Source organism: Sorex araneus, chromosome 1 (assembly GCF_027595985.1).
Source record: "Sorex araneus isolate mSorAra2 chromosome 1, mSorAra2.pri, whole genome shotgun sequence".
Taxonomy (NCBI): domain Eukaryota; kingdom Metazoa; phylum Chordata; class Mammalia; order Eulipotyphla; family Soricidae; genus Sorex; species Sorex araneus.
The window spans coordinates 36,309,355-36,336,656 of record NC_073302.1 but is presented as its reverse complement, the minus strand read 5'-3'; the positions used below and the strand labels follow the sequence as shown (position 1 = coordinate 36,336,656).

Sequence of the window (27,302 nt, the reverse complement as noted above, 5' to 3'; positions counted from 1 at the left end):
CTGTCTCCAGTAGCTAAGGAGCCGGTTACTCCATAGATGCTAAGTAGATATGAGAAGTCCTGTAAGCTTAAAAATGCAGCAATAAATGTTAGGATACCTGACAGTATGTATAAACCACAGGAAAAAATTTTCAAGTGAGGTTAAGATTTACAGGTGAAAATTATTAAATAAAAAATCGGGGCCAGAGTGATAGTACAGCATTTAGGGTGTTTGCCTTGCAAAGGGCGGACATGCGCTTGATCCCTGGCATCCTACATGGATGGTCTCCAACCTACCAGGAGTGATCCAGAGTGCAGAGGTAAGAACCAAAACCCAAAAACAAACAAAAAAACAACACCCACAAATCAAATTCAATTTTCTTTGCAAGACACAAATCCCATTTTCTAGAAAAACTGATTTTAAAGTCCATAATCTGGGGGGTGAGGGGTGCTACAGTGACATGTAATAAATTCAAATTAAGATTCCCATCTCACCTTGCTTTCACACATGTACTCCCCCTCCCAGGAACTATAGCTTTCTTAAAAGAAGCCTTGACTATAACAAAAAGTTATAAAATAATCACATACTATTCATTTCTATACCCACTTGGCTGGGACTGCAGGATGCTCCCCCGCCCCCCGATCCCTCTACGAAAGTTTCCTTTTGCAGAAGCTGGGCTGATGGGGGCAGAGCCTGCCCTTCTCGGCAAGGCCTTTCATATGTCTCTCCTCCTTAGTATGCTTGTCTGGGTAACAAGCCACTTGCCATTTACCTGTCAGTCAAGCTTTGTATGGAGTCTCAGTGCAGGGCCCTTTCTTCCTGTGACCTTCACGGCGTGAGGGTCACAGCCTTCAGGACTGGCCACACCCTCTCAATTTTAAACTGAGTGGGAATCCAGGTCAGTAGGGGGTCATGCGGGAAAGCAGCAGCAGAACTGGAATTTAGAGCTAGTTGGCAGCCACCCTGTGACATGTTCGGGGTCTACTCTAGGTGCACACAGTGCTGGGGGGCTCCACTGAGCAACCCAGACTTCTCAGTTTCTCAACCTTTTTGTTTCCTTCCTGTGGTGGCCCCCATCCTCCTGCTGATCTCATACACAGTTTTCACCCCTGGTCCCCTAGGGATATCCTGGGGGCTCCCAGGTGGGGACACCCCGCCCCCAAGGGTCAGTAGGCATTCCCTCAATACTAGCCTTTTCCTCAGTTCATTTGTCTTTGATTCTAACATTTTACTCTTAGGGGTCCTGAAACATGTAAAAATTAGTCTTCAGTTATCAACAGTGAGAATTATTCAAAGATCCTACACACTTATACATTTCCCCTCAATAACCAAGCTGTGGGGGGTCGGGCAATGCACTCCCAGGAGCTCCGGGGGCCCCACTGGTGAGTCCCCGTTTCCCAGGCTGCTGATTCAGACACAGTGCTGCTCAGGACCTATAGAGCCGTGGACACCCAGGCCCCCCCTATGATGTTGGGGGAACCATGAGGTGCCTACCATGTGCCCTAACCTCCGTACTGTCCCATGGCCTCTCTTTGATTTGCTTTTAACGAAAGTATAAAATCTAATTTAAAAATGCATACAACTAGATTTTACCAAAGAGTAATGTGTTTATTTCACTTAAAGTCTTAAAAAATACTTTTTGGGAAGTTATCACACAAAATGTCCTAATGTAAAAGAAAAATAAAACAAACCATAAGAAAAAGGAAAACCATGAAGGAAACAGACCCAAAATGTTAAGATTTTATTTACAAAGCTTTTTTGTTGTACAGAAAGTAAAAATGCTGTTACAGTCTCAGTGTAACTGGTAGCCACGGGTGGACGCCTCCCCAGTCACAGCTACCCACGCTACAGCAAGAATCTTACACAAAACCTAACAATGCTTATGACAATTTTGTTGGGATGAAAACCCCCAAGCCTGGTTGTGGATTTCCGAGAGGGACTAAGTGAAGGAAGGCGGAATGTCACAGGAACTATTCTTTGGCTCTTTGGGTGGGTGGGTATCTGGGTGGTTTATTTTTTTACTTTTTTATTTTTTTTAAATCACAGCTACCTTTTTTTTTTCTTTAAACAGCTACCAAATCCATGAGAGCAGTCCAACCAATACTGAACAGTTCTGTTTTTGCAGTTTTTTGGGGGGTCTTAATCATCTTCTCCTTCATCATCTGTTTCTCTCTTCCTCTTTTCACCTTTCCCGCTTTCTTCCTCTTCTGCACACAAACAAAACACATAAACCTCTTTGAGATAACTGGAAAAGCACTCTACCAAAGTTCTCACTACAGTTAGCACCAACAATAAATTTCTTGATAGTTGGGGGCAAATGATGTAAATTTTCGGACTGGAGCAATAGCACAGTGGGTAGGGCATTTGCCTTGCACGCGGCTGACCCAGGTTGATTCCCAGCATTCCATATGGTCCCCTGAGCACCGTCAGGGGTAATTCCTGAATGCAGAGCCAGGAGTAACCCTGTGCATCACTGGGTATAACCCAAAAAGCAAAAATAAATTAAAAAAAAATTTTTCTCATGCACAGCATGTGACAGCCTGCTAATTTAGAAATAGGCATTAATAGTGTCACAAAGAAAGGACAAAATGCAGAGCAGCGTCTAAAATCACAGCAAAAACAAAAACAAAAACAAAAAAACCCTATTTCCTCAATCTGGAGCTGCTGTCTTCTAGATCTCTCTTTTTCCTCCTCTTGCTAGCTCCAATGATGAGACATCAGAAGTCACTGAAATGTGTATGAAGCACTCTGCAAAGAGCCGGCCTCTCCCGTTAGCAAGGTCCACTAACAGGCTACTTAGCCTCCTAATCTATATCCTTATTAGTCAAGTAGGGACAAGGGTTCAGCCTCATGCAAGGGTTAGTTTGATAATTGTACAAAGTTGAAAAGTATTTAGTTTTGGGGTTGGAGCAATAGCACAGCGGGTAGGGCGTTTGCCTTGCACGCCGCCAACCCAGGTTTGATTCCCAGCATCCCATATGGTCCCATGAGCACTGCCAGGGGTGATTCCTGAGTGCAGAGCCAGGAGTAACCCCTGTGCATCGCTGTGTGTGACACAAAAAGAAAAAAAAGTATTTAGCTTAGTACATGGCAAGACTCAAACTGCAGGAAGTCAGAAACTAATTAGGGGTTTCTTAGACTCCTTAGGTATTTGAACTAACATTTGCCTAGTTTTTGCTCTCAACTAGTAAAATTCCCTAGTTATTTCACAGTAAAAACCAAATTTGTGTCCTGTTATATTCCCAAGTACTCCCTGAAAGTAGGGACAGGTCCCCCTCACGCTGTAGCTGCTGTGAATCTAGTCCAGTGCCAGGCTTGCAAGCAGATGCTGAGATCAAGTCACCGGCAAGCCCTGTGGCGTAGCGGGTGCACTGAAGCTCTCCGAGAGGCAGCATAGCGAGCACGAGAGCACGTGGCACGTGACTCGGCAACAATACTGAAAGGGTGCTCTCTCTATACCCAGCAAAAACTACCCATTAAAAAATTTTTTTATTAGTAAAGGAATTCCAAACATCTTACTTGCCTGGCAGTAACCCACATAATGGTGTCTGAAAAACACAGGTGAAGCATGGGGACCAAGGTTAGGAGCCCATGCCTGTCCTAGTCTCTGTTTGAATCAGTCGAGGCGGCAATGCCAAGTCTAAAGAGACATGTGGGATGAAGACCACCAAGGACAAGGGCAGTGAATATTCTTCCCTGTGATTTCAAAATTTAAGACATATTACATTATCCCTCCCACCCTTTAAAGAGAAATGAAGCGCATGCATTAGACCCACCTTCATCTTCGTCTTCATCTTCATCCTCATCGTCTTCCTCTACTTCTCCATCCTGGCCAAATTCTTCTTCCTAAAGAACAGTATATATAAAGAGCATACACCAGTGTTATTTTGCAGAAGAGTGAAGTAAAACTCCAATCCCTACCATCACGACAACAAAGGAACTCCTTTGTAAAGTCATACATTTTATTTGCCTGATTAAAAAAAAAATTTAATGAATCACCGTGAAGTAGTTACAGACTTACAAACTTTCAAACTTACATTTCAGTCATACAATGATCGAGTACCCATCCCTCCACCAGTGCCCATTCTCTATCACCAATGCTTCCAGTATCCCTCTTGCTACCCCTCCGCCCCCCCCCCCGCCCCCATCTATGGCAAGTACATTCCCTTTTACTCCCTCTCTCCTTTTGGGTGTTATGGTTTCTCATACAGGTATCGAGTGGCCATCATGTTCGGTCTCCAGGGTACTTTTCGCAGGAATCTCCCATCCCAAGCGGGCCGTTCAAGCATTCTTTACTTGGTGGTCCCTTCTCTATCTCAGCTGCCTTTTCCTCCAGCATGTGAGGCCCGCTTCCAAGCTGTGGAGCAATCCTCCTGGTCCTTATCTCTACGATCCTTGGGTGTTATTCTCCCATTATGGTACTTTATATTCCACAAATAAGTGTAGTCATTCTATGTCTGTCCCTCTCTTTCTGACTCAGTTCACTTAGCATGGTATTTTCCATGTCGATCCACTTATATTATTTACCTGATTTTAACAGTATGATGCAAGTCATAATGAACCCTCAAGAAATTAAATTATTTTTTAAAAATTAGACTTGGGGACTGGAGCCTGCCTCCTCCCCCACCCTCACTCCCACCCAAAAGTTAAGACTGCCTTGAATGTAGCAGAATCCCTGCCATCATATATGGTCCCCTGAGCACATAGCCAGGAGTACCCTGAGCAGAGTTGGGTGTGCCCTCCCAACGCTCTCCCCGCCCCCCCAAACTCCCACACTTGAATTTCAAAGCAAGAAAGGATAGAGATTTCTATAATCCCCTTATAAAATGCTGGAGTGACAACAGACTATACAACATCCTTTGCATGGAAGAGGCCCGGGTTCAATCCCTGACACACAGGATTGAACCTGATTTCCTGAGCAAGCAGACATCAAGCACCGAGGGGTTATGTCCCCCCACCATCAATAAAAAGACAAAATACAACAACCAAAACCCATTTCAGGAGTTTCATTTCACTGAATATATGTGAAATACATTGAATACCCATGAAATACAAATGCTCAGCCTTCATCACTATAAAGGAAATGTCAATTGTTAACATCTATTTCCACTTTCCTGTTTTCATAACTCTCCCTGAAAGTAAAAACTAAACAACACAGGCCAGAGACATAACCAGACAGCATTTGTGAGGGAGAACTCAGTTCCATTCCTAGCACCACCACAGGGAACAATCCCAAGCAACATGCTGGAATAAACCCTGAGCATCGCCAGGTATGGCAGATAAAAACCCTATCAAGCAGAACCAAACAAATGAAGTTACTCCTTTTTCTCCTGTCCTGCTACACAATCACCTCCTCGGATGGTGGATGAGTGCATTTTCCAAAAACTAGACCACCTGCTCTTTTAGTGGAGGGACCATGTCCTTACGTAACTGTGCACTCCCAACGCTCCATCACAACCAGCATATATTAAGCTAAATATACAATTCATGCAATGAACTGCATGAGCACTATAGCTAATTTGCATTCAAATAGTCCACTTAGTGTTTCTTTCATGAGGACAAAGCTAAATTCATCAGATTCATAATGGGCTGTTCACAAGTACATCGCTTTCTTTAGGATTTGCACACTTTTAGTTACAAATAGGCCGAACAGCAAAGGTACACTGACCTCCCCACTGACTTCATCTTCATCCTCTTCCCCTTCTACGTCTTCATCTTCGTCTTCATCCTCTTCATCATCAAACTCTTCCTCTTCACCATCCTCATCCTCTTCATCCTCCTCATCCTCTCCATCTGAAAGTCCAAAAGGAATTTACTTAATACCCTGGATGTCCCGTGGGCACACCTGCTAAAGTGTTGGGAGCCTTGGCCCGGTCCTCAGGATTGATGCTGAGGTAAACAACGACCCTGCAGCTGCCCAGGTTTCCACCCAATAGTGCTGTAACACCTCAAGTTCCAGAGTCCTGGCGAGGTAGATGGAAGCCACGATACTTAACGACAAAAAAAGTGGGGGGGGAATTAAATGGATAGGAGAGCGTAAGCCGTGGTTTGTTCAAAATTTCCATTGTTTCGTTTTTTTTTTTTTGGAGGGCAGTGGCAGGACAGGCGTCTTGGGCCACACCCCAACAATGCTCAGGGCTTACTCCTGGCTTTATATTCAGGAATCACTTCTGGTGGGCTCAGAGACCGTATGTGCTGCCAGGGTTTAAACCCCACGTTGGCGGAGTACAAGGCAAGATCCCAACCCACTGCACTATTGTTCTGCCCTGTTCAAGTTTCTTTTCTAGGATAGAGACACTACCACAAAGTTAGCTGTCTAAATCAGGAAGCTGGGAGACTCCCTTAACTTCTGGGCAGAAATCACCAACTTCCTAAGAGGAAGAGAAAGCAGAGGCCAGGAAGTTGGTTCTAGAGTGGCTAATAGGCCCAGTGTTGTTGTGTTTCTACTGCATGTGGCGCAAGCTCCTCACATAACGGCCCCTATTCCTCCAGTCCCGGACCCTCCTGGCCTGTGTATTCCCTTTCTCTTCTCTCTGCTTCAGCAGCACCGACTCAGCCTAAGCCAAAGATTACTTCCTGACTTCGGAAACTTTTTTTCTTTTTGGATCACATCCAGCGATATACAGGGGTTATTCCAGGCTCATGCACTCAGAGAACCATATGGGATGCTGGGAATCAAACCTGGGTCGGCTGCGTGTAAGGCAAACACCCTACCCGCTGTGTTATAGCTCCAGCCCCTTCGGAAACATTTTTGACCAGCTTTTTGCCCATGAAATGCAATATGAATGGATGTTGCCAGAAACGCCTCAGATCCATTACATGATTAGTTTTTAATCAATTTTGGGTGTTCAGAAATCTTGTGATGCTGCCAAATTTTGTGTGACCTTCACAGTTACACAACTCCCAGCTTAAGAAACACCTAGTTAGGCAATCTTGCCAGACCTCTTAATCACACTATCACCGGGTGCCCTTTCTCCATTACTCTAATTTGTAATTTAGTTATGATTTATTATTATCCTGAGTAATGATTGTTTAACATTTAGAGAGCAGCCCCTACCACCCTTGCATTTATGTCTGACACATACACAAGGCTCAAACCTTCATTTTTGTTTCGGCAGCACATCTAATAGTACTCAGACAACCAGGCAGTGCTGGGAATAGAACCCAGGGCTCCTGCATGTAAAGCATAAATTCAGTCCATTGTGCCATCTCACAGCCTTCAAATATTTTTTCCCTGATTACTCTTCACCCTCACTACCCCATCCTCCAAGGAAATCTGTACACAGGCCCATTTGACCCATAGGTGGCAAAAGGCACAATAGTCTTTAGAATTTATCTGAGGACCTGCAAAAAAGGGAATAAATGACACATTTGGAACAAGGTGACACATGATAGTGTCTTTATACCGTATACTTTATATACTCTTTTTGTAATGTCTCAGCCACAACACTGTGAAATGTGTCAAGAGTTCCACAGCCAAGGGCATGCACTGCCTGTGAGAGGCTGGGGCGTGCTCCTCGATGCCACATGGTCCCCAACACAGACAAGACATTTAAACAAGGCTTTAGATGGGCTAGAGAGATGCACAGTGGGCAGGGTGCTTGCCTTGCATGCGGCTGACCCAAGTTCATCCCGGGCATCCCATATTGTCCCCAAGAGCCACCAGGAGATAGCTTCCAAGTGCAGAGTCTGGAGTCAGCCCTGGGCATCGCTGGGGTGTGGCCCCACAATCCAAAGAGAACTTTAAATACAACAGTACCACAAATTTACAGTTGTGCTTTCCCCACTCTGATGTAGAAACTAATCACTCTGCTTCCACTAAAGCCAGTGCACTTTCATCGTAGGCATCAATCATATAAACAAGCACACCAAGGAAGGAGATTCTATGTTGAAAGAACACAAAGATTCCACATGCACAGAGCACCTATTACCAAGTGACTGGCCCTGTGAATAAAGAGATGAAAGACATCCCCACCTAAGATAATCATAGCCTGGTCCAAAGGAGCAAAAACATAATGACAAATGCTCCAGAAGAGGTAGGCGAGGGACTGATGGCATCTTCTAGAAACCTAACCTAGCCTGCAGCTGTGAGGAAATGCTTTCTGATCACGTGCACAAACTTAACTGGTAAAGAGAGCATAGATACGACATAAACATCCTTTTAAGTCATGAACTCCAGGAACATCAATCACTTGAAGGTCATAATTCGCTGAGGCTGCAAATTCAAGACTTAATGAGCAACCATGTTGGGGGTAGGGTGTCTCCCTTGGATGCAGCTGAACTAGGTTTGATTCCTGAGCACCTCCAGGAGCAATTCCTGAGCTCAGAGCCAGGAGCATCCCTGAGCACTGCTGGGAACCAAAACCAAAACAAACAAATGGAGCAACCATTTTAATTATTTGAAAGCTACAAACGGCCCCCAAACTTTCAAATTTAGAGGCTCCACGTTCCAAATCTAATGCAATGCCTATTTATTTGCACATGTTATTTTTCAAGCAAGAACCTCAATAGTTTTACTAGAAAGGCAGAAGTTAGATTCATTTATTACTTACCCTCATCCTCCTCCTCCTCGTCTGCACCATCCACCTCAGTATCTGAATCAGGAGCTTCTCTATCCTCTCGGTCATAGCCGTCCAGGTAAGTCAGCTGGGGCAAGAGCTTGAAGACACTCTCTCGGTAGTCATTCAGGTTAGTAATTTCACAGTTAAACAGATCCAGACTTTTGAGACAGCCCAACTTTTTCTGAAGAAAAGGTAAAAACACACCTTCTAAATCAAAAGAATATGAGCAACAAACCCATCTCCTAAAGAGGTGAGAGAGTCTAGGTTCTGATTTTTAATTAGCCTTGTGCTCAATTACTCAGCCTTGGACAAATAAAAGCATTTCTGATCTGTGGCAATGTTTACACATCAGGCCACTATATTTAACTACTCCTTCCCTCCTGTACTACCTGTCTTTTTCTGCATCAGCCAGATCTGTTTTAAAACTGAGCATTCACATTCATGTAATCAAATGGCCAGTAAAAACTTGCTGAGTATGAAGCACAGTCTTGAATGCTCTGGGAGTGGTAGTGTGGGGAGGAGATTCAATCAATCCATCCACTTTCATAAGGCTTGAGATTTCTACTTGGGGAAAAGATGCGTGACACTATAAAAAGGAATGTATCCAAGTGTGGCAGTGTGGGTATTTTCAAGCATGTCAGAAATCAATACAGGCTGGGGGAATAAAGGCAAGTCAACAGCTGAAACTCCTGGAGCCGGAGAGACAGTACAGCAGGTAGGGCGCTTGTCATGCATGCAGAAAACCTGGGTTCAGTTCTCAGTATCCTACGCCACACTGTCCCCTGCACAATGCCAGCAGTTCTTCCTGAGCGCAGAGCCAGGAGTAAGCCCCGAGTATCACTAAGGGTGGCCCCAAATATAAAAACAAAATTGAAACAAAAAGCTGAGACAACGTTTATAATTATAAAAAATTATAATGTCAGGGACATTATAATCTTTTCTCTTTTAAATGTTTGGAGACTGACACCTAAAAGGATTATTTTCTGAAATAAAACTGGTGTTACCATACCTCGATATTTTGGTGCAATGCCTCAATTTATTTTGAACCCCATTTTTACCCACTTAAAAATTAAAATTAAAAAACTTGGGGCTGGAGCGATAGTACAGCAGGTAGGGCGCGTGCCTTGCACGTGGCCAACCCAGGTTCGATTCCCAGCATCCCATATGGTCCCCTGAGCACCGCCAGAAGTAATTCCTGAGAGCAGGAGCCAGGATTACACCCCTGAGCATCGCCGGGTGTGACCCAAAATGCAAAACAAACAGAAAAACACACACACAAAAAAACCCGTGGGCAAGCAATTATCTGAGTAGCCAAAGTAGTTAAGAAAATGCCATTGCATTTTACTCAGATCTTTACTTGATATCAATACACCATTAATATTAGTGTACCAGCTATCGAGAGTAAATTAAGGGATTTGGAGAGCGGAGGTCTGAGACCGTAACAAGGACTGCAGAACCTCAGAGGGAGAAGAGGTGGCAGGCCTGTCAAGTGTATAAAGTCAAGTATTCTATAATTTGTTGCCTTTTTGGGGTATTATGTCCTGACCAAATATAGTGCAACATTAGAGTGAACTTATATTTGTTCTGGAACAGAAAAGGTTTGGTATGCTCTAAGGAAGAGGCACTTCTATTGTCCATTTTTCCATTCACTCCACATATAGTTATAAAAAAATAATTTTGCTTCACGTCTTAATGATTCGCTGGGAGAACTGCTTCAACATTCCCAAGGCCCTGAGAAGAAATGCCCATTTCTTTGTTTTTATAAAGCGAGTTCTGTTGGAACACAGCCACACCCATTTGTTTATGTACTATGTATAGCTTTGTGCAAACTACAATGGCAAAGCTGAGTAGTGGAGACAGATTATATGGCCTAAGGGATCTGGTTATAGACAGTCCCTTTAGGAGAAAGTTGCTGATCCCTGTACTTCACAGAATTCTCATCTTCCTGACCAAAGAAGAAATTCCCACACTAATTTACTCTGAGCAATTCTAGGAAACGTCAAGTCAGGCAAAGAATACACAGCAAGTTATGGCAACAGGCAGAGGCTAAAAACACAAACAATGACCCTAGACTTCGACTCCTACAATGTGCTTGGGTAAGTCAGTCCCAAGTTCTTAAGAAAGCCTTTCCATAACTGTTCTCGTTATCAAGGACAGCTGCTTTTGTGACAATTCAGTGATTCACTCTGCAAGCACCAGGGCTGAGGATCCACCCCCAGCACCACAGGCACCCAGGAGTCCCACCAAGTATACCCTGTAGCACAGCGGGCCCCGAACAGCTGTAACCTCCCAGACCCTCACCAACCTATTCACGGTTAGTCCCAACTGGCCGATAAATAACCACACCCAGATAAATAACTTGCATTCCCAGAACTCTCTTCACAGAATGGCTCATTTTACGTCCGCTAAAATACAACCGCAAGTACATTTAGGCCGCTTTCCCAAAAAGGCTGCCTAAAAATTCTTCAAAGGGATAAACTGTCTCCCTTTCAATAGTTTTCCTTAGGAAAGGACACACAAACTTGGGAGATGCCACCTGTTCTTTACAAATGCTTTACAGTGCCCCAGGCCTGGCACGCAGGGTTTCCCAGCCTCCCGTTTCTGGAACTGCATCTGCAACTTCCTGAGAGCGGGTTCGTTAGTGAAAACTTGAGTGTGCCTGAACTGTATACTAGGAAACAAAGAGCAAATTAACAAAATTCCAACTAACTACATTATTTTTAAATGGTTTACAGTTGTAAAATTGTGCTTCAAGACCCAAAACACTATACAGATAATTCAGAATCTCAATGTAATGTGTTAACACTGCTTTAGGGAAAGAAAAAAAAAAAAAACACCACAAAACAAAAACCCACAACTCTTCCATACCAGAAAACTTGGTCTTAGCCATAATAAACATTAAACATTTTATTAACAATAATTTTGCTTGCCTTCTTAGAATTTAGAAGGGCTTTGGGGGATGATTTGGATGGCCCAGGTCGCTTAAAAAAGGTGTCCAAGGAAGTTTGAATTGATGCCTTCTTTGTCTCTCGATTAATGTCCCTGTAGCAAGCAGAGGCATTCACAATCATTGCATTGACTGTAAGAACTGGGCTCAATGTAGACGGTGTTCAAGATGTATGTGGTTAATGAGGATGAGGATGGTGTTTTTCCCCACTGAAGAATACTTTCAGATGTCAAAATGAACCCAACCTTCCCCCATTTAACCTTTACCTTCTACAATTTCTGTTTATTCCAAGCTATAACTCTATGAGCCCAACTAGCACCCCCCGAAATCTGAATAGTGAACACAAGCGAGTGGTGGGCCTCCTGGCTTTTCTACAGAGCCCTGTGCACGTGGCACTGTGGCTGCCCCTGGGTAGCCAAGTGTGTGTGACTCTGGACAAGGGACTCAGTCTCTCCCAAGCCTCAGCCTCCTTCTGCATGACAGTTCTTACTGTGTAGAAATGGTTCTTGAGGATCACATATATTAAACATCCGCTACTGCCTACGGTACTTTGCAGAGAGACCCTCCCAAAATAGCAAGCACAATGAGACTTTCCCATTCTTCCTGGGGACCGGAGACTATCACAGCCTCCAACTGGCCCTCACCCATTAATAGCCCGGTCAGGACAACCCTAACAAACATAGTCCACACAGCAGTCTCTTCTTGTTTGTGGTACGGTCTATAGAAGACTCATGTTACCCTGAAGAAAAAAAAGGGCAAAAGCCAGTGATCTAAGCACAGGAAGGTGCTGGAGGACACTGTACTACTGGGGAAAAAAACGGGTTCTCATGCGTGGTGAAGCTCAATCTAGCCTGTCCTTACAACACACACACACAAAGTCAAACTTAGTTGTCTGATTGAGAAACTTGGCAGTGATTTGATTTTGTATGGTTGCTAGCAAGAATGGTGGCATCTAGGCTGGAACAATAGTATGGTGGGTAGGCCCTTGCCTTGCTAACAGCCAACCGGGGTTCAACCCCCAGCACCTACCCCATATGGCACCCTGTGCCCCAGACCACAAGTGCAGAGCCACGAGTAAGCCCAGAGCACTGCAGGATATAGCCCCCAAATTAAAAAAGGTCAGATTTGAGCCCCTTCTCTATTGCTTACCCTGAAGTTTAGAAATGACATTTCTAGGGGCTAGACAGAGAGCATAGCAGGTAGGGCACTTGCCTTGCACATGGCTGACCTGGGTTTGATCCCTACCATCCCAAATAGTCCCCTGAGCACTCCAAGAATAATTCGAGTGCAGAGCTGGGAATAACCCCTGAGCATCAATCACCAGGTGTGATCCTTCACCCCCTCCCCCAAAGCAAACCAAAAAAATGATGTTTTCTAAACACAATCTCCTCACTACTAAAGAACAAACACTCTCAGGACTGAATGGGATGGGGGTCGTGTACAGCTGACCCACGCCCATGGTCATTCTCTCTCACTAGGCTGGGAGGATACAGTAGACAAATGTTAACGTCCTGGAATGTGGCAAAATTCGGCAAATATTTGCTCAACATTGGAACTGGAGACTGGAGAAAAAGACTAGAATTAAGTAACATTTAGTAAGTTTCACACCTGTTTGGGTATCCCACTAACAAAAGGGGCAAAAGTACAGGCCCCCAATTTTCTTTTTCTTTTAGGGTCACACCTGGCGATGCACAGGGGTTACTCCTGGCTCATACACTCAAGAATTACTCCTGGCGGTGCTCGGGGGACCATATGGGATGCTGGGAATCGAACCTGGGTCAGCTGCGTGCAAGGCAAATGCCCTACCCACTGTGCTCCAGTCCCAGGGCCCCCAATTTTTATCAGAAATATAAATTAAGTATGGTCCACCTTAATATTAAAATGAAGGGATTCGACTAAGGTAATTATACAGACACTAGGACGGAACTTCAATTATTAGAAAGGAAGTGAACCTATTAATTCTGCAAAAAAAAAAAAAAAATCCTTTCACCTTCATTAAAATAGATCACAAATCTGTATCTTCCCCAGTGTAATATAAAATACGAAATGTTTTTTAAACTTTAGGGTGCTAAGAATCTCGAAAGACAGCTCCTATCTGCAATCTAACCACTCCCCATCAATGTTTACCAATCAAAAAAGGTGACTTTTAGCAAAACATTGGTATAAAACAAGTCTGAATTCAATTAGCCTTATTAAAATGGATTCTATCTGTGCCACATTTATAGAATACTGTACTGGAGAATTATATTGTTTAACGAGGTTAAACTGATAGATCTTCTAACGGGCAGACAGCAGAGTAGCCTAAGGCTCTGCCCCACACCCGCACCTCTGCCTGGACAAGCTCTTTTCCGGCTACTCAAAACTTCTATATGGACTGGACCAACACAGTTTTCCTTAAAACAAATTAAGAACAGTCCCTTATTTGTAGAACTCCTAAGTGAGGTGGGCACAGGAGGATTACTTTAGTCCCTGCTTCATGAGAGGAAACTGAGGCCCAGAGAGAAGAAGCATTTTGACCAAGGTCACACAGCCCAAGTCTATAACCCAACTGGCACTACAACTTTCCAAAGCTCACCACCACCTCTGGGGCTTCCCAGGTAGAAGGCATGCAGCAGTGACCCAGCTAGAGCACAAGAGCAGCCACTTACACAGAAACCCCCAAAGCTGCTGATGCTGCCCTTCCGTTTTCAGTTCAGATATGCCACTCAATAGAAATAGTCTCTTCTCTAAAATGCACATGTGACAGAAGAGCCTAGCTTATCTAGGGAAACAGATTCAAGGTAATGTTTAAGAAGGTATACTCAACCTATCAATTTTAAAAAGCATAAAAAGATTCTTTTAAAGGACGCTGTCACAATATCACACAGGGAGAGCACAGTGACAAGGACACAACTGGACGTACATTAAAATATAAAAATATTGGCTAGGGATGTGGCTTAGTGGTTATGTGTCTGCCTTTCATGTTAGGCCCTGGATTCAATCTCCAGCACCAGAAAAAAGGGGAAAGTATTAAAAATTAAAAAAAACAAAAACAAAAAACAAAAACACTGTCTCAGTCACTGTCCTCACAAATAAGAAATATGAAAATGAACATGACCAAAAACTCCTGGTTTCAAAATTTCAATTACTTACCAAAGGCTCCAAGGTGCTGATATCTTTCAGTTTATTTCCACTTAAGTTTAGATGTGTAAGATTTGGAAGATTTTCTGCTAACATGTCCAGACCTCCAAAGACTCTATTTTCACTGAGCTCAAGCTGTAAGAATAAAACACAGTGAGACACAAACATCACCCAGGTGTCACAAATAGCAAATATTTATCAAGATCAAATTATATCTGGGCATACACATTTCATCGTGTTTAGGCCCAAATTAATAGTTTTTAAATTCCAGCAACATATGGAAGAGATGGGACGAGAACCGTGTTCTCCTTTGTCATATTCTGGGGCCACACCCAGGAGTGCTCAGGTGGTGTATGCTGCCGAGGATGGAACCAGGGTTAGCCAAGTGAGTAGCTCTCTGCCCCAAGAGAGCTGTGCTTCCTAAACCAACCATTCTAACAGTTTGCTAGAGAACTGGCCTCTAACATCACTGAACACATTTCCTAACCTAAAAAGTAGGTCAGAGCAGATTAAAATTCTTTGAATAGTTTAATACTCCATACCTGCCAGGAAGGGTAAATGGTCCGTGCATTCTAAAGCAGTTTATTCTGCATGCCAAGCAAAGCTTGAAACGTCCACAGAACCTAATCTGACTCTGTACAGTACCAACAAATTATGGGGTTCTACACCAGAAAGTCACTGGAGAATGTTACTCCAAAGACTATCGGGTGTGTGTTTATGTGTGTGTTGGAAGGTAGTCTCTGGAAAAGAAGTGGAGCAATAACTTCAGGGTTGATGAAACCTAGTCTCCCGAGGCCACTTCGTGTATAAACCTAGCACTAAGCTTTTACAAGAACCTGCTCTAATTTCTTAGCTGCACATCAAGTAGCACAGCAACTGTGTCCCAATGAAGAAAAAAAACCTTAAATCAAGAACGTTCGAACCCTAAGAGTAAAGAAATTGGAGCGTGGATAGTTCAAACTACCTAATTCAGACTTCATCCTGCAGTTGAGAAAACTTAGGCAATGGTGGTTGGTTTCAATTCTCTATTTTAAGAGGCAACAACAATAGTAACCAACTATGTAACCCTTACAGTGCTTAAGTACTAGGCACCATTTGAAGCACTAACAATTTATAAGCCCACGGAATCTCACAATGATCCTATGGGCTAAGTAGAATTTTTAACCCCTTTTGGATGAGGAAGATGAACTGAAGCAACTATACTACTTGCTCCAGATGACACAGCTGTGACAAAGGTAAGTCTATGATCTGATGCCAGACCAGCTAGATTCTGCAGTCCAGGCAGCTCCACTATTCTAGTTTTTGGCAAGCAATGAAAATAATCCACGAGGCAGAATAGAACTCTAAAGAGATTATAACTATTTATGGAAAGAATTCATTAAAAAAGCAACCAAAGGGCCAAGGGTGTGTTTCAGTGGTAGCACATACACACTGCAAACTCTATGTGCAATCTCCCAACACACTTCACTGCTGAGATGCTGTACAAATACTTCAGAAGGGCCCAGAGAGTTCAAAGAGTCAAGTACACGTCTGGGTTCAATCCTACCACTGTGTGACGCCCCAAGCACCCCCCAGGAGTTAGCTGAGACAGAGCAAGGAGTGTCTCTGGGGCACTACCAGCTGTGGATCAAAACCTCAAAATTCAGAAGGAGGAAAAAACTCAAAGGGCCAGAACAATGCCTTGCAATGAGCCTAGAACTGGATTCCCAAAGCCCAGAACTGGATTCCCTAAGAACAACCAGGTGTGACCCAAACAGTGAGTGGGAAAGGAAAAGGGAAGGAGGCAGAGTTGCCCAGCAGTGTTCGGGGCCTAATCCTGGTTCTCTGCACATAGGGATCACTCCTGGCGGGGCTGCTATAGGCTGCCGGGGATCAAACCTAGGCAGGCCATGGATAAAGCAAGCACCCTATCTGCTGCTGTACTATCTCGCCAGCCCCAAATATTTTTTACTCAGAAAAAAATGCACACTTCAATTTTTTTCCTTTCAATGGCATGTTCCAATGAAGTAGTTACTGTCTGTTTATAAACAAGTTTATAATCAAAGACAAGTTATTAACTGACATTTTAGCAATCAAAATAAAGAGGCCACTTTTTTGCTCAGACTTTCACACATGAGATATACACATCTGTCACCATCTTTCAACAGCTTTGCAATCTGTTTCTGTTATCTTTGAGAAGTATTTGCCTCCTGGAAAGATAACATGCCCTTTGCCAATCCTGGGTACTCTAGCTAGGCCGAGGGGTTGGAGGAAGGTATAGTAGGAGCACAGGGGCAGTTAGAAGGCACTTTCTGTTGTTGCTTTTTTTTTTCTTCCCTGAAAGGGGGTAGTACACCAATTAAACCTGGGAACCTCAGTCTTCAAGATAACAAGGTTACCAAAACATTTAGTGATATAGTTAATCCCAAATGAAATCAGTACATGAATTCAAAAAATTGTGACATTCATGATAAAACTTTTCCAGAATCTCTGGGTGGGGCCCACCCTCCCAAAGCACTTCAGGTTTAAAATATACTTTTCGTGTAATTTAAAGATTTTTTAACAGCCCCCCCCCCTCCTGCAATATGATATGCCTGTGTAACAGCCTGCCTACCCTTTGATTAAGTATGATTACAGAGCTGAAGAGAATACAAGAAGGCACTAGCCTTGCATGCAGTCAACCCTGATTCAACCCCCAGCACTGCAGGGGCCCCTGAGCACTATCAGGAGTGCTCCCAAGAACTGCTGGGTGTGTCCTCACCCAAACAAAGATTCAAGTTAAGTTCTCAAGCAAAGGGGAACAGTGGAGAATTTGGCAGCACATTTGACTCCATAACTTTTCCTATGTAATAAAAAAGGTACTGAGTGAGGGCATACAAGATACAGATTCTAGGGGGTGAGGAGACAGTACTGCTGGGTGTGGTCCAGAAATCAAAATAACCAGCATCATCTATGAGCATCCAAAATGGGTAATTTCCAAACATCATAGTCATCCTGCACGATCATTCAGCACTCACCCGTTTACTGGGGAGGAAATTGTACCTTAGGGAGATAAACTAGGCCTGTAGAGATCACCCCGTAGGGAACTGACAGAACCGGAATTCAATCCCAGATCTGCCCAGTACTGAAGGCCACGTGATTTGTTATACTAGCCATGCTTCCTCACAGGTTTTAAAACCGTACATCCTTCTCTTCCCATCCCAGGATAATTCTCTTCTGCTGTTAAAGCACTTACCTTTTTCAACTTAGGTAGTTTGGGGAGATCGGAAACTGAACTCAAGCATACATTTATTAAACTGAGTAACTCTAAATTCACAAATTCATCCGTTAAGCCCTCAATTTTTCCATCTTTTGATTTGCAATTGTCCAAGACAAGTTCTCGAACCTGTGGATAACAAAAAAGAAAAGGAGCAAAATTTCAGTAACACAGAAAACAAAGTTAAATTCCAATCATGAATACATAGAAAAAACCTATCAAGGTAGCCTCTAGACACATATCAGTTATAAAATGGAAAATGTTAATGAAGCCTTTAGAATATGAGTGGATTGTTAAATTATGACCTAAAGACCTGAACTTTTCTCCAAGGACCCAAATTATAGCTAAACACAAGTGAACAAACTATGTTCTCTCTGTTCCTTTTGTCATCAATTTGAAGAAGTGGCTTAATCTACTTACAAATGTCAAGTAAAGGGACTGGAGAGCTAGAGAGCTAGAGAGCTCAGTGGGCTGAAACAGATTCTTTGGATGCATGAGATGCTGGTTCACTCCCTGATCCCCGAAACCCTGCTACTGGGGCCCTAAGCACTGCCGGGTGTGGTTCACAATCAAAACAAATGAGAGGTAAACATACTCCTTTCCTTCAAACTGACTCAGCCTTCAAAGGCCAGGATATGGATCCAAGGAAAACCTTTTGAATTAAGATCATTAAGACTGACAATAGATTTCTGCACCACACATTTCCGATTTCAGCAGTCTTCACTAAGATTTCCACACTAGGAAACAATCTCAAGATGCAATAGGTTTTAATTGAAAACAAGCATGAGGGGCCATAAAACTAGTATTGGGGAAGGAAGTTAGGGCATTTGGTCTTGCATCCAGTTCACCCTGGATAGACCCCCAGCACAGCATTCTTATCGTTTTATTTTGGGGCCCCACCTGGCAATGCTCAAGGGACTATATGGGGTACCAGGGATCAAATCCGGGTCAGCTGTGCACAAGGCAAGCGCCCTACCTGCTATACTATTGATCCAGTCCCCAACACAGAATTTGGACCCCAAATACAGTGTGGCCCCAAAGCCCCACCATATAATAATCTAAATATAATCTAAATCTGTTTTAGATTTAGATTATGTGAAGAAAAAATTTTAGGGGACCTAGGGAAGAGAGTATTAATTATTTTCAGGGCACAAAATCTCCTTTTGAGGTTCCAAAATTCAGAATTCGCTGAAGACTGGTGAGGGGATATTGGGTCACACCTGACACTGCGTGGAGACTATGTAGTTCAAAGCATCAAACTGGGGTTGGTCTCATGCAAGCTAAGTGCGTTACCATCTGTATAAACTCCGGCCCCTACTGTAAATTCGAGTCATTATTTAACAGTCTACTGTATAGATTGTGTGACTAGGAAACTCGATTTTTTAACACGTTTGATCAACTTATAGTGACGTAAATTAGCTTTAACTATCAGAGGTATTTGTAGAAGCAGCTGTCAATATTTAGCAGCATGAATCAAGCATGTTTATGGAAAGATGCTGATCATTCTAAATTAAGATTAAGAGTGAGTAATGTCTTCATCCTCCCATATAAATTTCAAGAATATTACCCTAGTAATTGCTATCATTTATGGAGAACTTACTCATTCTTTGTATCACGTACCCAACTCCCATTTATTTACAAAAGAGTAAACAGATGTAGAACCAATGGTACCCACAACACCACAACCTCATCTGACCCACTTTTTTAAAATTTGTTTTTGGACCACAGCTGACAATTCTCAGGCATCATATAGGAACGTGGGGGATCAAACGGGTGCAAGGAAAGCATCTTAGCCAGCTGGACACTCTTTCCGGCCTCTCCTTATCTTACCCTCTTCTTATTATTTCTCACTACCCTGTGTCTACAGCTTTTTCAAAAGCCCTGGTGTAGGGATGCACAGATTTCTCACATCCTTTACTGCTTACTTTCCCCTACCACTTAAACCTGTGTGATCTCCAAGTCACCTAACCTGTGCCTCAGTTTCCTCATCTGAGAAATAGGGGCATCCCAGAGTATGAAGGAGTTGTTTAGAGCAGCAAGTGAATGTAGCAAACGTTGAGGGGGTAACCTCTGGCAGAAGGGAGTAGAGGAATAATGAGCATTTTTACCTTTATTTCTATCCATACCACCCAAATTTTGCAAGCATGTGTTAGTATTTAGGGGGGGGTCAGGGTGCTAGGGAGTGAGCCCATCTTCCTCATACAGGAGGCCCTTCCACACACACAGTGCCCCCACAAACCTCTGTGCACAGGCCATATGGTAGTTCTTGAGCCTTACTGGGTTTGGTCCCAAAAGCCACCCACCCCAAGACCAATAAAAAGACCAACTGTCACTGCCCAGCCTGAGTGCTGTTTTACAATACAGTGAATATCCTAGCTACATCGGACATAAAATCTTACAGGACGTCAGTGACATTTGTATGCCAAAGGCCAAGTGAGAAGGAATTAAGAGACTTAGCCTGCTGCCATTAAGACACTAACTTGAAGATCACTGGGTCAAAACACCGGTTGGACATTTCTTCCAACTTATGGCTTGCTCTTCCAGACCATGCTCTCCTCTGAAGCTGCATCTCACTTGCTTGTCTCTATGTTTTTTTTTTTTTTGCTTTTATCACTCCAAGAGAAGCCTGTGTTCTTTTGAATATGGACTTCCTCTCATTCTCTTCCCTCACACTTTTCTAAGTTGAAATAACAACTACCTTGCTTCACTACATAATAATTAAGAATTACACTTTAACCAGTTATCAAAAACTTTACAGCATTGGGGGCCAGAGATTGTACAGGAATATTAAAAATAAGGGTCCCTCTTATAATTGAGTTATATTTACTGAACATACTTTAACCACGACCATTTCCCTATTTTAAACAAATTTAATGGCTGAAGAAATTATCTGAAATGACATCTAACTGCTAATGCCGCGAAAAACTATCTTCCAATATATTTGACTTGGTTTTGTGATCTATCCTGACATACAGAAATTCCAGCTATTTGAAGTCATTATCTTTTTCTTGTTTACCCAGGTAAGGGGAAAAAAATCCCAAGGGCCAGAGATATAATACAGCTTCCCTTGCACATGGTCGACCAGGTTCCCTCCCTGGTATCCCATATGGTCACCCAAGCACTGCCAGGTATGGCTCCAAAGCCAAAATAAATAAAACTTAAAAGAAACAGTGAAAACCAAATCACACTAAATCTCGTCTCCTCCCCTCGAACAACAACAAAAAGCCAATAATAAACAGAAAATTACGTGTATGTGTATGTATGTATATGTGTATATACATAGATATAAAAAGAAAAAGTTGCACAACTACAGTAATAAGCTATTTTTGTTGGAGGCGAGCAGCTCTTCCCATGGCAAAAGCAAGGATGGCTAGAGGTGTAGGTGAGTTTATAATTAAGTGGGAAAGCAGAAAGTTCAGGGACAGCTCACCAGACACTTTTCGTTTCCTCCATGAGTAGGAGGCAACAGAATTTACCGGGGCGAGTAGGGCAGAGGGCTGCTTGGCTTTGTGCAGAAGACGAGCCTCTTCTCCAGGAGGGCCGGGATAAAGAAATGCACTGCCCGCAGAATGGAGCCCAGCCAACAGTTAGTGCAGAAAGCAAAGGCAGGCAGGGTCCTGCTGAGGAAGAGTCGCTCTCCAGCCCGTTTAACACACTCAACTCGCCCCTGGTGGAAAGGTCTGGAGGGAAGACTTCACAACTGCAGTGTTTGCTATGTCTCACTTCTCTCCCATGTCCTTCCCGAGTGTGGAGGAATCCAGGGACCTTACAAAGAACCGTGGAACAGGGCGCATGTGGCAAGGGGGAAGAGGCGAGGTCAGGCAGGCATGAGTGTAAGCACGGCTCTGTCTCAGGGTGCCCCTGGCTCGAGAGTGAACTAGCCTTCTGCTTGGAGAAAGCTTTTATTTCGGGGGACAAACCCACAGTTTATTTCTCATTTTCCAATAAACTAGATTTTTTCCATCATGAATTTAAAATAAAAAATTTAAAAACTGAAAGCCTGTTTGTTTAGGGGGCCACACCCAACAGAGACTTGGGGGCTTCTCCTGGCTCTGCATCCAGACATCATTCCTGGTTGGGCTCAGGGACCACACTGGATGCTGGGGATCAAACCCAGATCAGCCGCATGCAAGGTTAAGTACCTTGTCCCGCTGAATTACCGCTCTGGCCCTCCATCCTATTTCTTTCCAAAGGGAAGATCAAGCCTCCACCATAACACATCTCACAGAGGAGAGCATGTGCGGAGGATGGTGGTTCCCTAAGTTAAGGCACAGAAAAGGGGGAGCATGGCTTGGATACAAAAGCACCACCAGGATCATGTGGTCCCCAAACGAACAAAAAACCTACCTTACCAGATGTCTGCCTTAAGAGCAGAAAGGGCATGTGGGAAAATTAAAGATAATTTTTTGAGTTAGTACATTATTTCAAAAAGCAGGTAAAAAAAAGATGGCGGTGACATAGAAAGATCCCTGAGCAGAACCAGGAGTAAGCCAGAATTTGGCAGAAGTGTAGCCCAGCCCCTCTCCCTCAAAGAACTTCTGCCATCCTTGGTCATCCCTATCCTTCTCAGTAAATCAATGTCCTACTATCATTTTTTTTTCCTTTTTGTGTCACACCCAGAAATGCTCAGGAATTACTCCTGACCGTGCCCGGGGGACCATATGGGATGCCGGGGATTGAACCCGGGTCTGCTGCGTGCAAGGCAAATGCCACAACTGCTGGACTATCACTCTGGCCTGCACCCTACTATTATTTTAAAGTTCTCTACAGTGCTTAGGTAGCAGAACTTGGTGGCAAGAGGGGAACATCCATATCTTACTGGTGGGCAGGCAAAGACAGGAACTACTTTGAAAATCGATTTGGCAGAATTTTCATTTAAATACTTCCTCCTCCCCCCACCCTCCCTAGTGGTGCTAGGGGCCACCGGGGGTACACCAAGAGGTAGTATTGGCTCACCTAATGCCAAGGACAAAACACAGAACGTCATACATGCAAGCAAAGTGCTCTACTGCTAAGTACTATTATTCCTGCCCCCTTCAGGGTTTTTCTTAAAAGGCATCTTTATTATTATTATTATTACTACTTTTTTTTGCTTTTTGGGTCACACCAGCAATGCACAGGAGTTACTTCTGGCTCTTCACTCAGGAATTACTCCTGGCGGTGCTCGGGGGACCATAAGGGATGCTGGGAATCGAACCCGGGTTGGCCTCGTGCAAGGCAAACGCCCTACCCGTTGTGTTATTGCTCTAGCCCCCCCTTCAGGGTTTTTTAAGACAGTCTTTGGGATTGGTCAAATAGTGTTCTACACAGATATTATCAATGAGGGTATAAAATTACTAGGCACAAAAAGATGTTTGCTATTCGCATGCAGGTCTATAACAAGACAGTACTCATGAGTTTAGAAAAAATTAATTTTGCGTGAAATACATATTAGAATGTTTAGTACGATGGGTCTGTATGTATAGATTTTTTAAATTTATTCTGAGTATTTGTTATGTCACTTTGATGAAAATTTATATTAGTATTATTTTGGCTTTTGGGTCACCCCCAGTAATGCTCTGGGGTTACTCCTGGCTCTGCACTCAAGGGACCACATGAGATACCAGGAATCTAGGGCCAGCGCATGCAAGGCAAATGCCCTGCCCACTATACTATCGCTCTGGCCCTGAAAATTTATTATTTACACAAGAAAAAACGCAACCAGTTACTATGTGATCAATTAAAAATCTTAAAAAAAAAATCACTATAAACCTAAGTGCAAAAGTTGAGAAAAAAACTTAAAGATGTAAGCTGAACAAAGCTTTCGTGGAGGTACTTGGGATGGCACCCCAAGTCGGTCATGCAGGGTATGCAGTCTACCAGCTGTACATTCCAGCCCCTAAAAAAAAAAATTTTCCCAGTAAAGTTGGACTAAGATTACTCTGTGGAATATACATGTCCACTTGCAGTCCAAAAATGTTTCAATAGATTATGTATCACACCAACTGCCTGGCTTTCTAAAGAACAACAAAAACCAGAGCTAATTACTACGCAGGCCAGTAGCTCCCAGATGAGGAGTTAATGAGGTGCTCAAACATCCACGCAACCAGAGTCCAGCATTAGGAACAACAGGTCATGCCCCCCAATTCTGGAAAGCAATAAAGTCCGATGAGTAGCAAACTTAGCTACTGGCATCAGTCCCTTCTCACACTGCTGAGAGCAGCACCCGTTTCTCTGTGTAAGTGGTATGTTCTAGCACTATTTTATTCTCAGCAAAGTAAGCCAAGCGTACAATACGTTAAACATTCCCCACCTTTCTTTTTTTTTTTTTTTGAGGCGCACAGGGGCAAAACTCTGGGACTGAACCCGGCAAGCCACACACTGTACTTTCTCAGGCCCACAGAGTGTTCATTATTCATGATTATTTTAAAATGACAGATTAAAGCCATCTTTCCCCACTATGACAACAGTCCTCTCATGGAAAATGGAATTGAATTAAATATTTCTTCACCAGCCTTCTCCTTAGGGAGATGAGCATTATCTGTGTTTATAAGGAATAAGGATTTAAATATATTGTAAACTAAACCTATGAAGGGCCTATGTGCTTCCCCCCCCCCTTTGAAGTTTTGGGACCACACCCTGCAGCCCGGGCTAGGGGACCACGTGGCTCCAGGGATCCATCCACCTGGGCCTCCTCCATGCAAAGCACGTGCTCACAGCCCCGGAACTCTCCCTCATGCCTGTGCTCCTGGTACCCAAACCAAAGTTCAGGCAGCCAGGGTCTTCCTCAAACTCCAAGAAAACAAGAGATCACAAACATGCAGCAAAAATTCCACTAGGCCTTACTAAAGGTCCGACCATGCTCCCTACTGGACACGTGGTGTGTGGGGGGGCGGAAGTACCCTCTGCGCTCTGACTCTCCCTCCTGTGGTTCACCAGCGTCTCCAACACAGCCAGGAGGGGCCGGGGAGACAGTACTGCGGGTAGGGCATTTGCCTTCCACAGGACCCATCCGTTTCGATCCCCAGCAGCGTCGGGACTAATCCCTGAGTGCAGAGCCAGGACTAACCTCCGAGCATTTTGGGTGTGACCCAAAAAGCAAAATCAAACACCCTCTCCCTCAAAAAAACACAGCAAGGATCCGCCCTGTGTTCCCCAAAGGACCAGCAGCCCCAGAGGCCCCGTGCAGTGGCCTACCAGGAGCCACGTGAGCGACTTGGGCTTTTTAAAAGCGGCATCTTAGGGTTCTTTCTTTGCCCCCCTTTTTTTTCTTAAAAAAAGGATCATTCTGTGCCCTGCACTGGATTTACCTTTTTAATGTCCTTCAAAATCTTCAACCCACCCCCACCCCACGAAGCACTTTAATTTTAGGTCGAACCCTTCCCCGACCCCAGTCAGCCGGTTTCTTGAGAGAACTGGGGAGTGTGTGCGTCCTCTGGATCTTCCCTCCTACCCCCATAACCGCCCCCCGCCCCCGTCCTTGCAGCCCCGGGGGGCTGTACCTGCGGGCGCGCCTCCCGAGCGGCGCCGCGTGTTCTTTCCGACGTGCACACAAAAAGCCCGCGGGAGGGGGGGAGCGGGGACTCGCACCCCCCCACCCCTACCCCAGTCTAGATAAAAATTCTGGATCCCGAGGTACCGAACCCGTGGGCCGGCCCCCCCGGGCCCCCGCCGCCGTCCGGGGGGCGCTCCCGCGCAGCCAGGGTCGGGGTGCGAGCTCCCGGCGTGCAAGGTCCTAGCACGTGGCCGACACAAAATGTCTGACCGCCAGGGGCTGGGGTGGGGGTGGGGGGCGGCCTGGGGTCCACGGGCAACCTTGCACAAGGCCCCGGCCGCCCGACGACACGCTCAGGACGGCCACGCGGTGGGGCACCCCCCGTCATTTGTGCGCAGCCCAGAGACCCAAAACTTGGGGCACGCCGGGTTGGAAACGCTGCGGGACGCCTGCCGTATCCCCCCCACCTCGGTACACACACACACACGAGTCCGCCACTTGTTCCGCGGCCACCTGACGGCACGCGGCTCGCCCGGGGCCGGGCTGGCCACGGCCACTCACCCGGGAGGGCGGGCGGCCGGGCAACGCGGAGCCCGTCGGGCCGCGCCAGGCGGCGGGAAAGGAGAAGGCGGCGACTCTTAAAGGGCCGCCGCGCCGCAGCACGTGCGCCGCCCCGGGCCGCCCGCCCGCCCGGCCCCGCGCGGAAGCGGCCGTCCGCGTCGCCCTTTTAAGCCGGGCCGCGCCGCGCCCGCGGGCCCGCGCTCCTGAGGCGGCGGAGGGAGACGCGCGCCCGCCCGCCCGTCCGCCAACATGGCGCTGCGTCGCGGCGCTGAGGCGCGCCGGGGCCGGGCCAGCCGGCCGCACACACTGCCCGTTGCCCGCTGCCCAGGGGCCCGGCCGCGGGAACGCGGGGTCCGTGCCGGGCGCGGGCGGGCGCGGGTGGTGGTGGCGGCGGCGGCGGGGCTAGGCCGCGCGGGGCCCGCGGTGGGGGAGGCGGATGGCGGCGGCGTGTGGGGGGGAGGGAGGAAGGGAGAAAGTTGTATTTTTAGGCTTGAAAAATGGCGGGAAGCGCGTCCTTTTTTCAAACTTGGCCTCGGGAGGAGCGGCGGTTGCGCCACCTCCGCCGCCCGGGCTCGCCCCTCCCCCGCCCCGGCCGCGCCCGCCCCGAGACCCCCCGGCTACCCGCGGGGGGCTTCGTCCTCCCCGACCCCCTTCGCTCTCCGCAGTCCCCCAGCGCGGAAATAATTATTTAAAAAAATTTTTTTAAAAGAAAAAAAAACCCAACCAAAGCCGGTGCGCGTGTGGCGCCCGCGGGGCCCCGGCCCGCCGCCCGCCGCCCGCGGGCCGCACGGAGCCGACCCGAGGCGCGCGGAGCTGGGCGCCGGCTCCCCCGGCCAGGCCCGGCCCAGCCCGGCCGCGCATCCCCGGCAAACATGGCTCCCGGCGTTACACAACCCCCGCGCCGCGCCCGCCGCTCGGGGCAGCCCCGCGGCCCGCCGCGCCGCGCCAACTTGGCTGCCCGCCGCCCCCCCCCTCCCGGCCCGCCGCCGCCGCCGGCCCCGGGACGGCCGCGGGGGCCAAAGAGTTAATCCCGCGCGCTCGCTCCCCCCCTCCGCGCCCGCTTTCCCCGCCCGCCGTCCCCGTCCGAGCCCGCGAGCTGCGCCGTGCCCCGCGCCGGGGGCCGGAGAGCCCGGGGCCCCCCGCAGGTGGCCACCATGACATGCAAGTCACCGAGGGGCGCGGGGCGCCGGCGGCGGGGAGACCCCCCGAGAGCGGCGGCCGGGCGGCGGGGGCGGGGGGTCGGCGCTCCGCTTACCGCGGCCGGGCTCCGGTTCCGCAGCTCCAGGTGGATCCTCCTCTTCATGTCCATGGTGCCCTCGTCCCCCCCTCTCCCAACTAACTTTCGGCGGCGGGGGCGGAGGGGGCCGAGGCGGCCCGGCCGGCGCAGCGAGGGCCGGCGGCGGCGGCGCGGGGCGCGGGGCGCGG

The 27,302-nt window shown here is 46.3% G+C and overlaps 1 protein-coding gene across 1 annotated transcript; it reads right to left on the bottom strand.

The window, feature by feature from the left end:
- Positions 1-1,705: 1,705 nt before the first annotated feature.
- On the bottom strand, positions 1,706-27,302 carry ANP32B (acidic nuclear phosphoprotein 32 family member B). Its single transcript, XM_055119210.1, has 7 exons — positions 27,133-27,302; positions 17,822-17,971; positions 14,620-14,742; positions 8,532-8,721; positions 5,648-5,772; positions 3,756-3,825; positions 1,706-2,186 (listed from the first exon to the last, which is right to left on the bottom strand). The coding sequence occupies exons 1-7, from the start codon at positions 27,184-27,186 to the stop codon at positions 2,119-2,121; spliced, it is 780 nt and encodes a 259-aa protein (XP_054975185.1). The 5' UTR covers positions 27,187-27,302; the 3' UTR covers positions 1,706-2,118.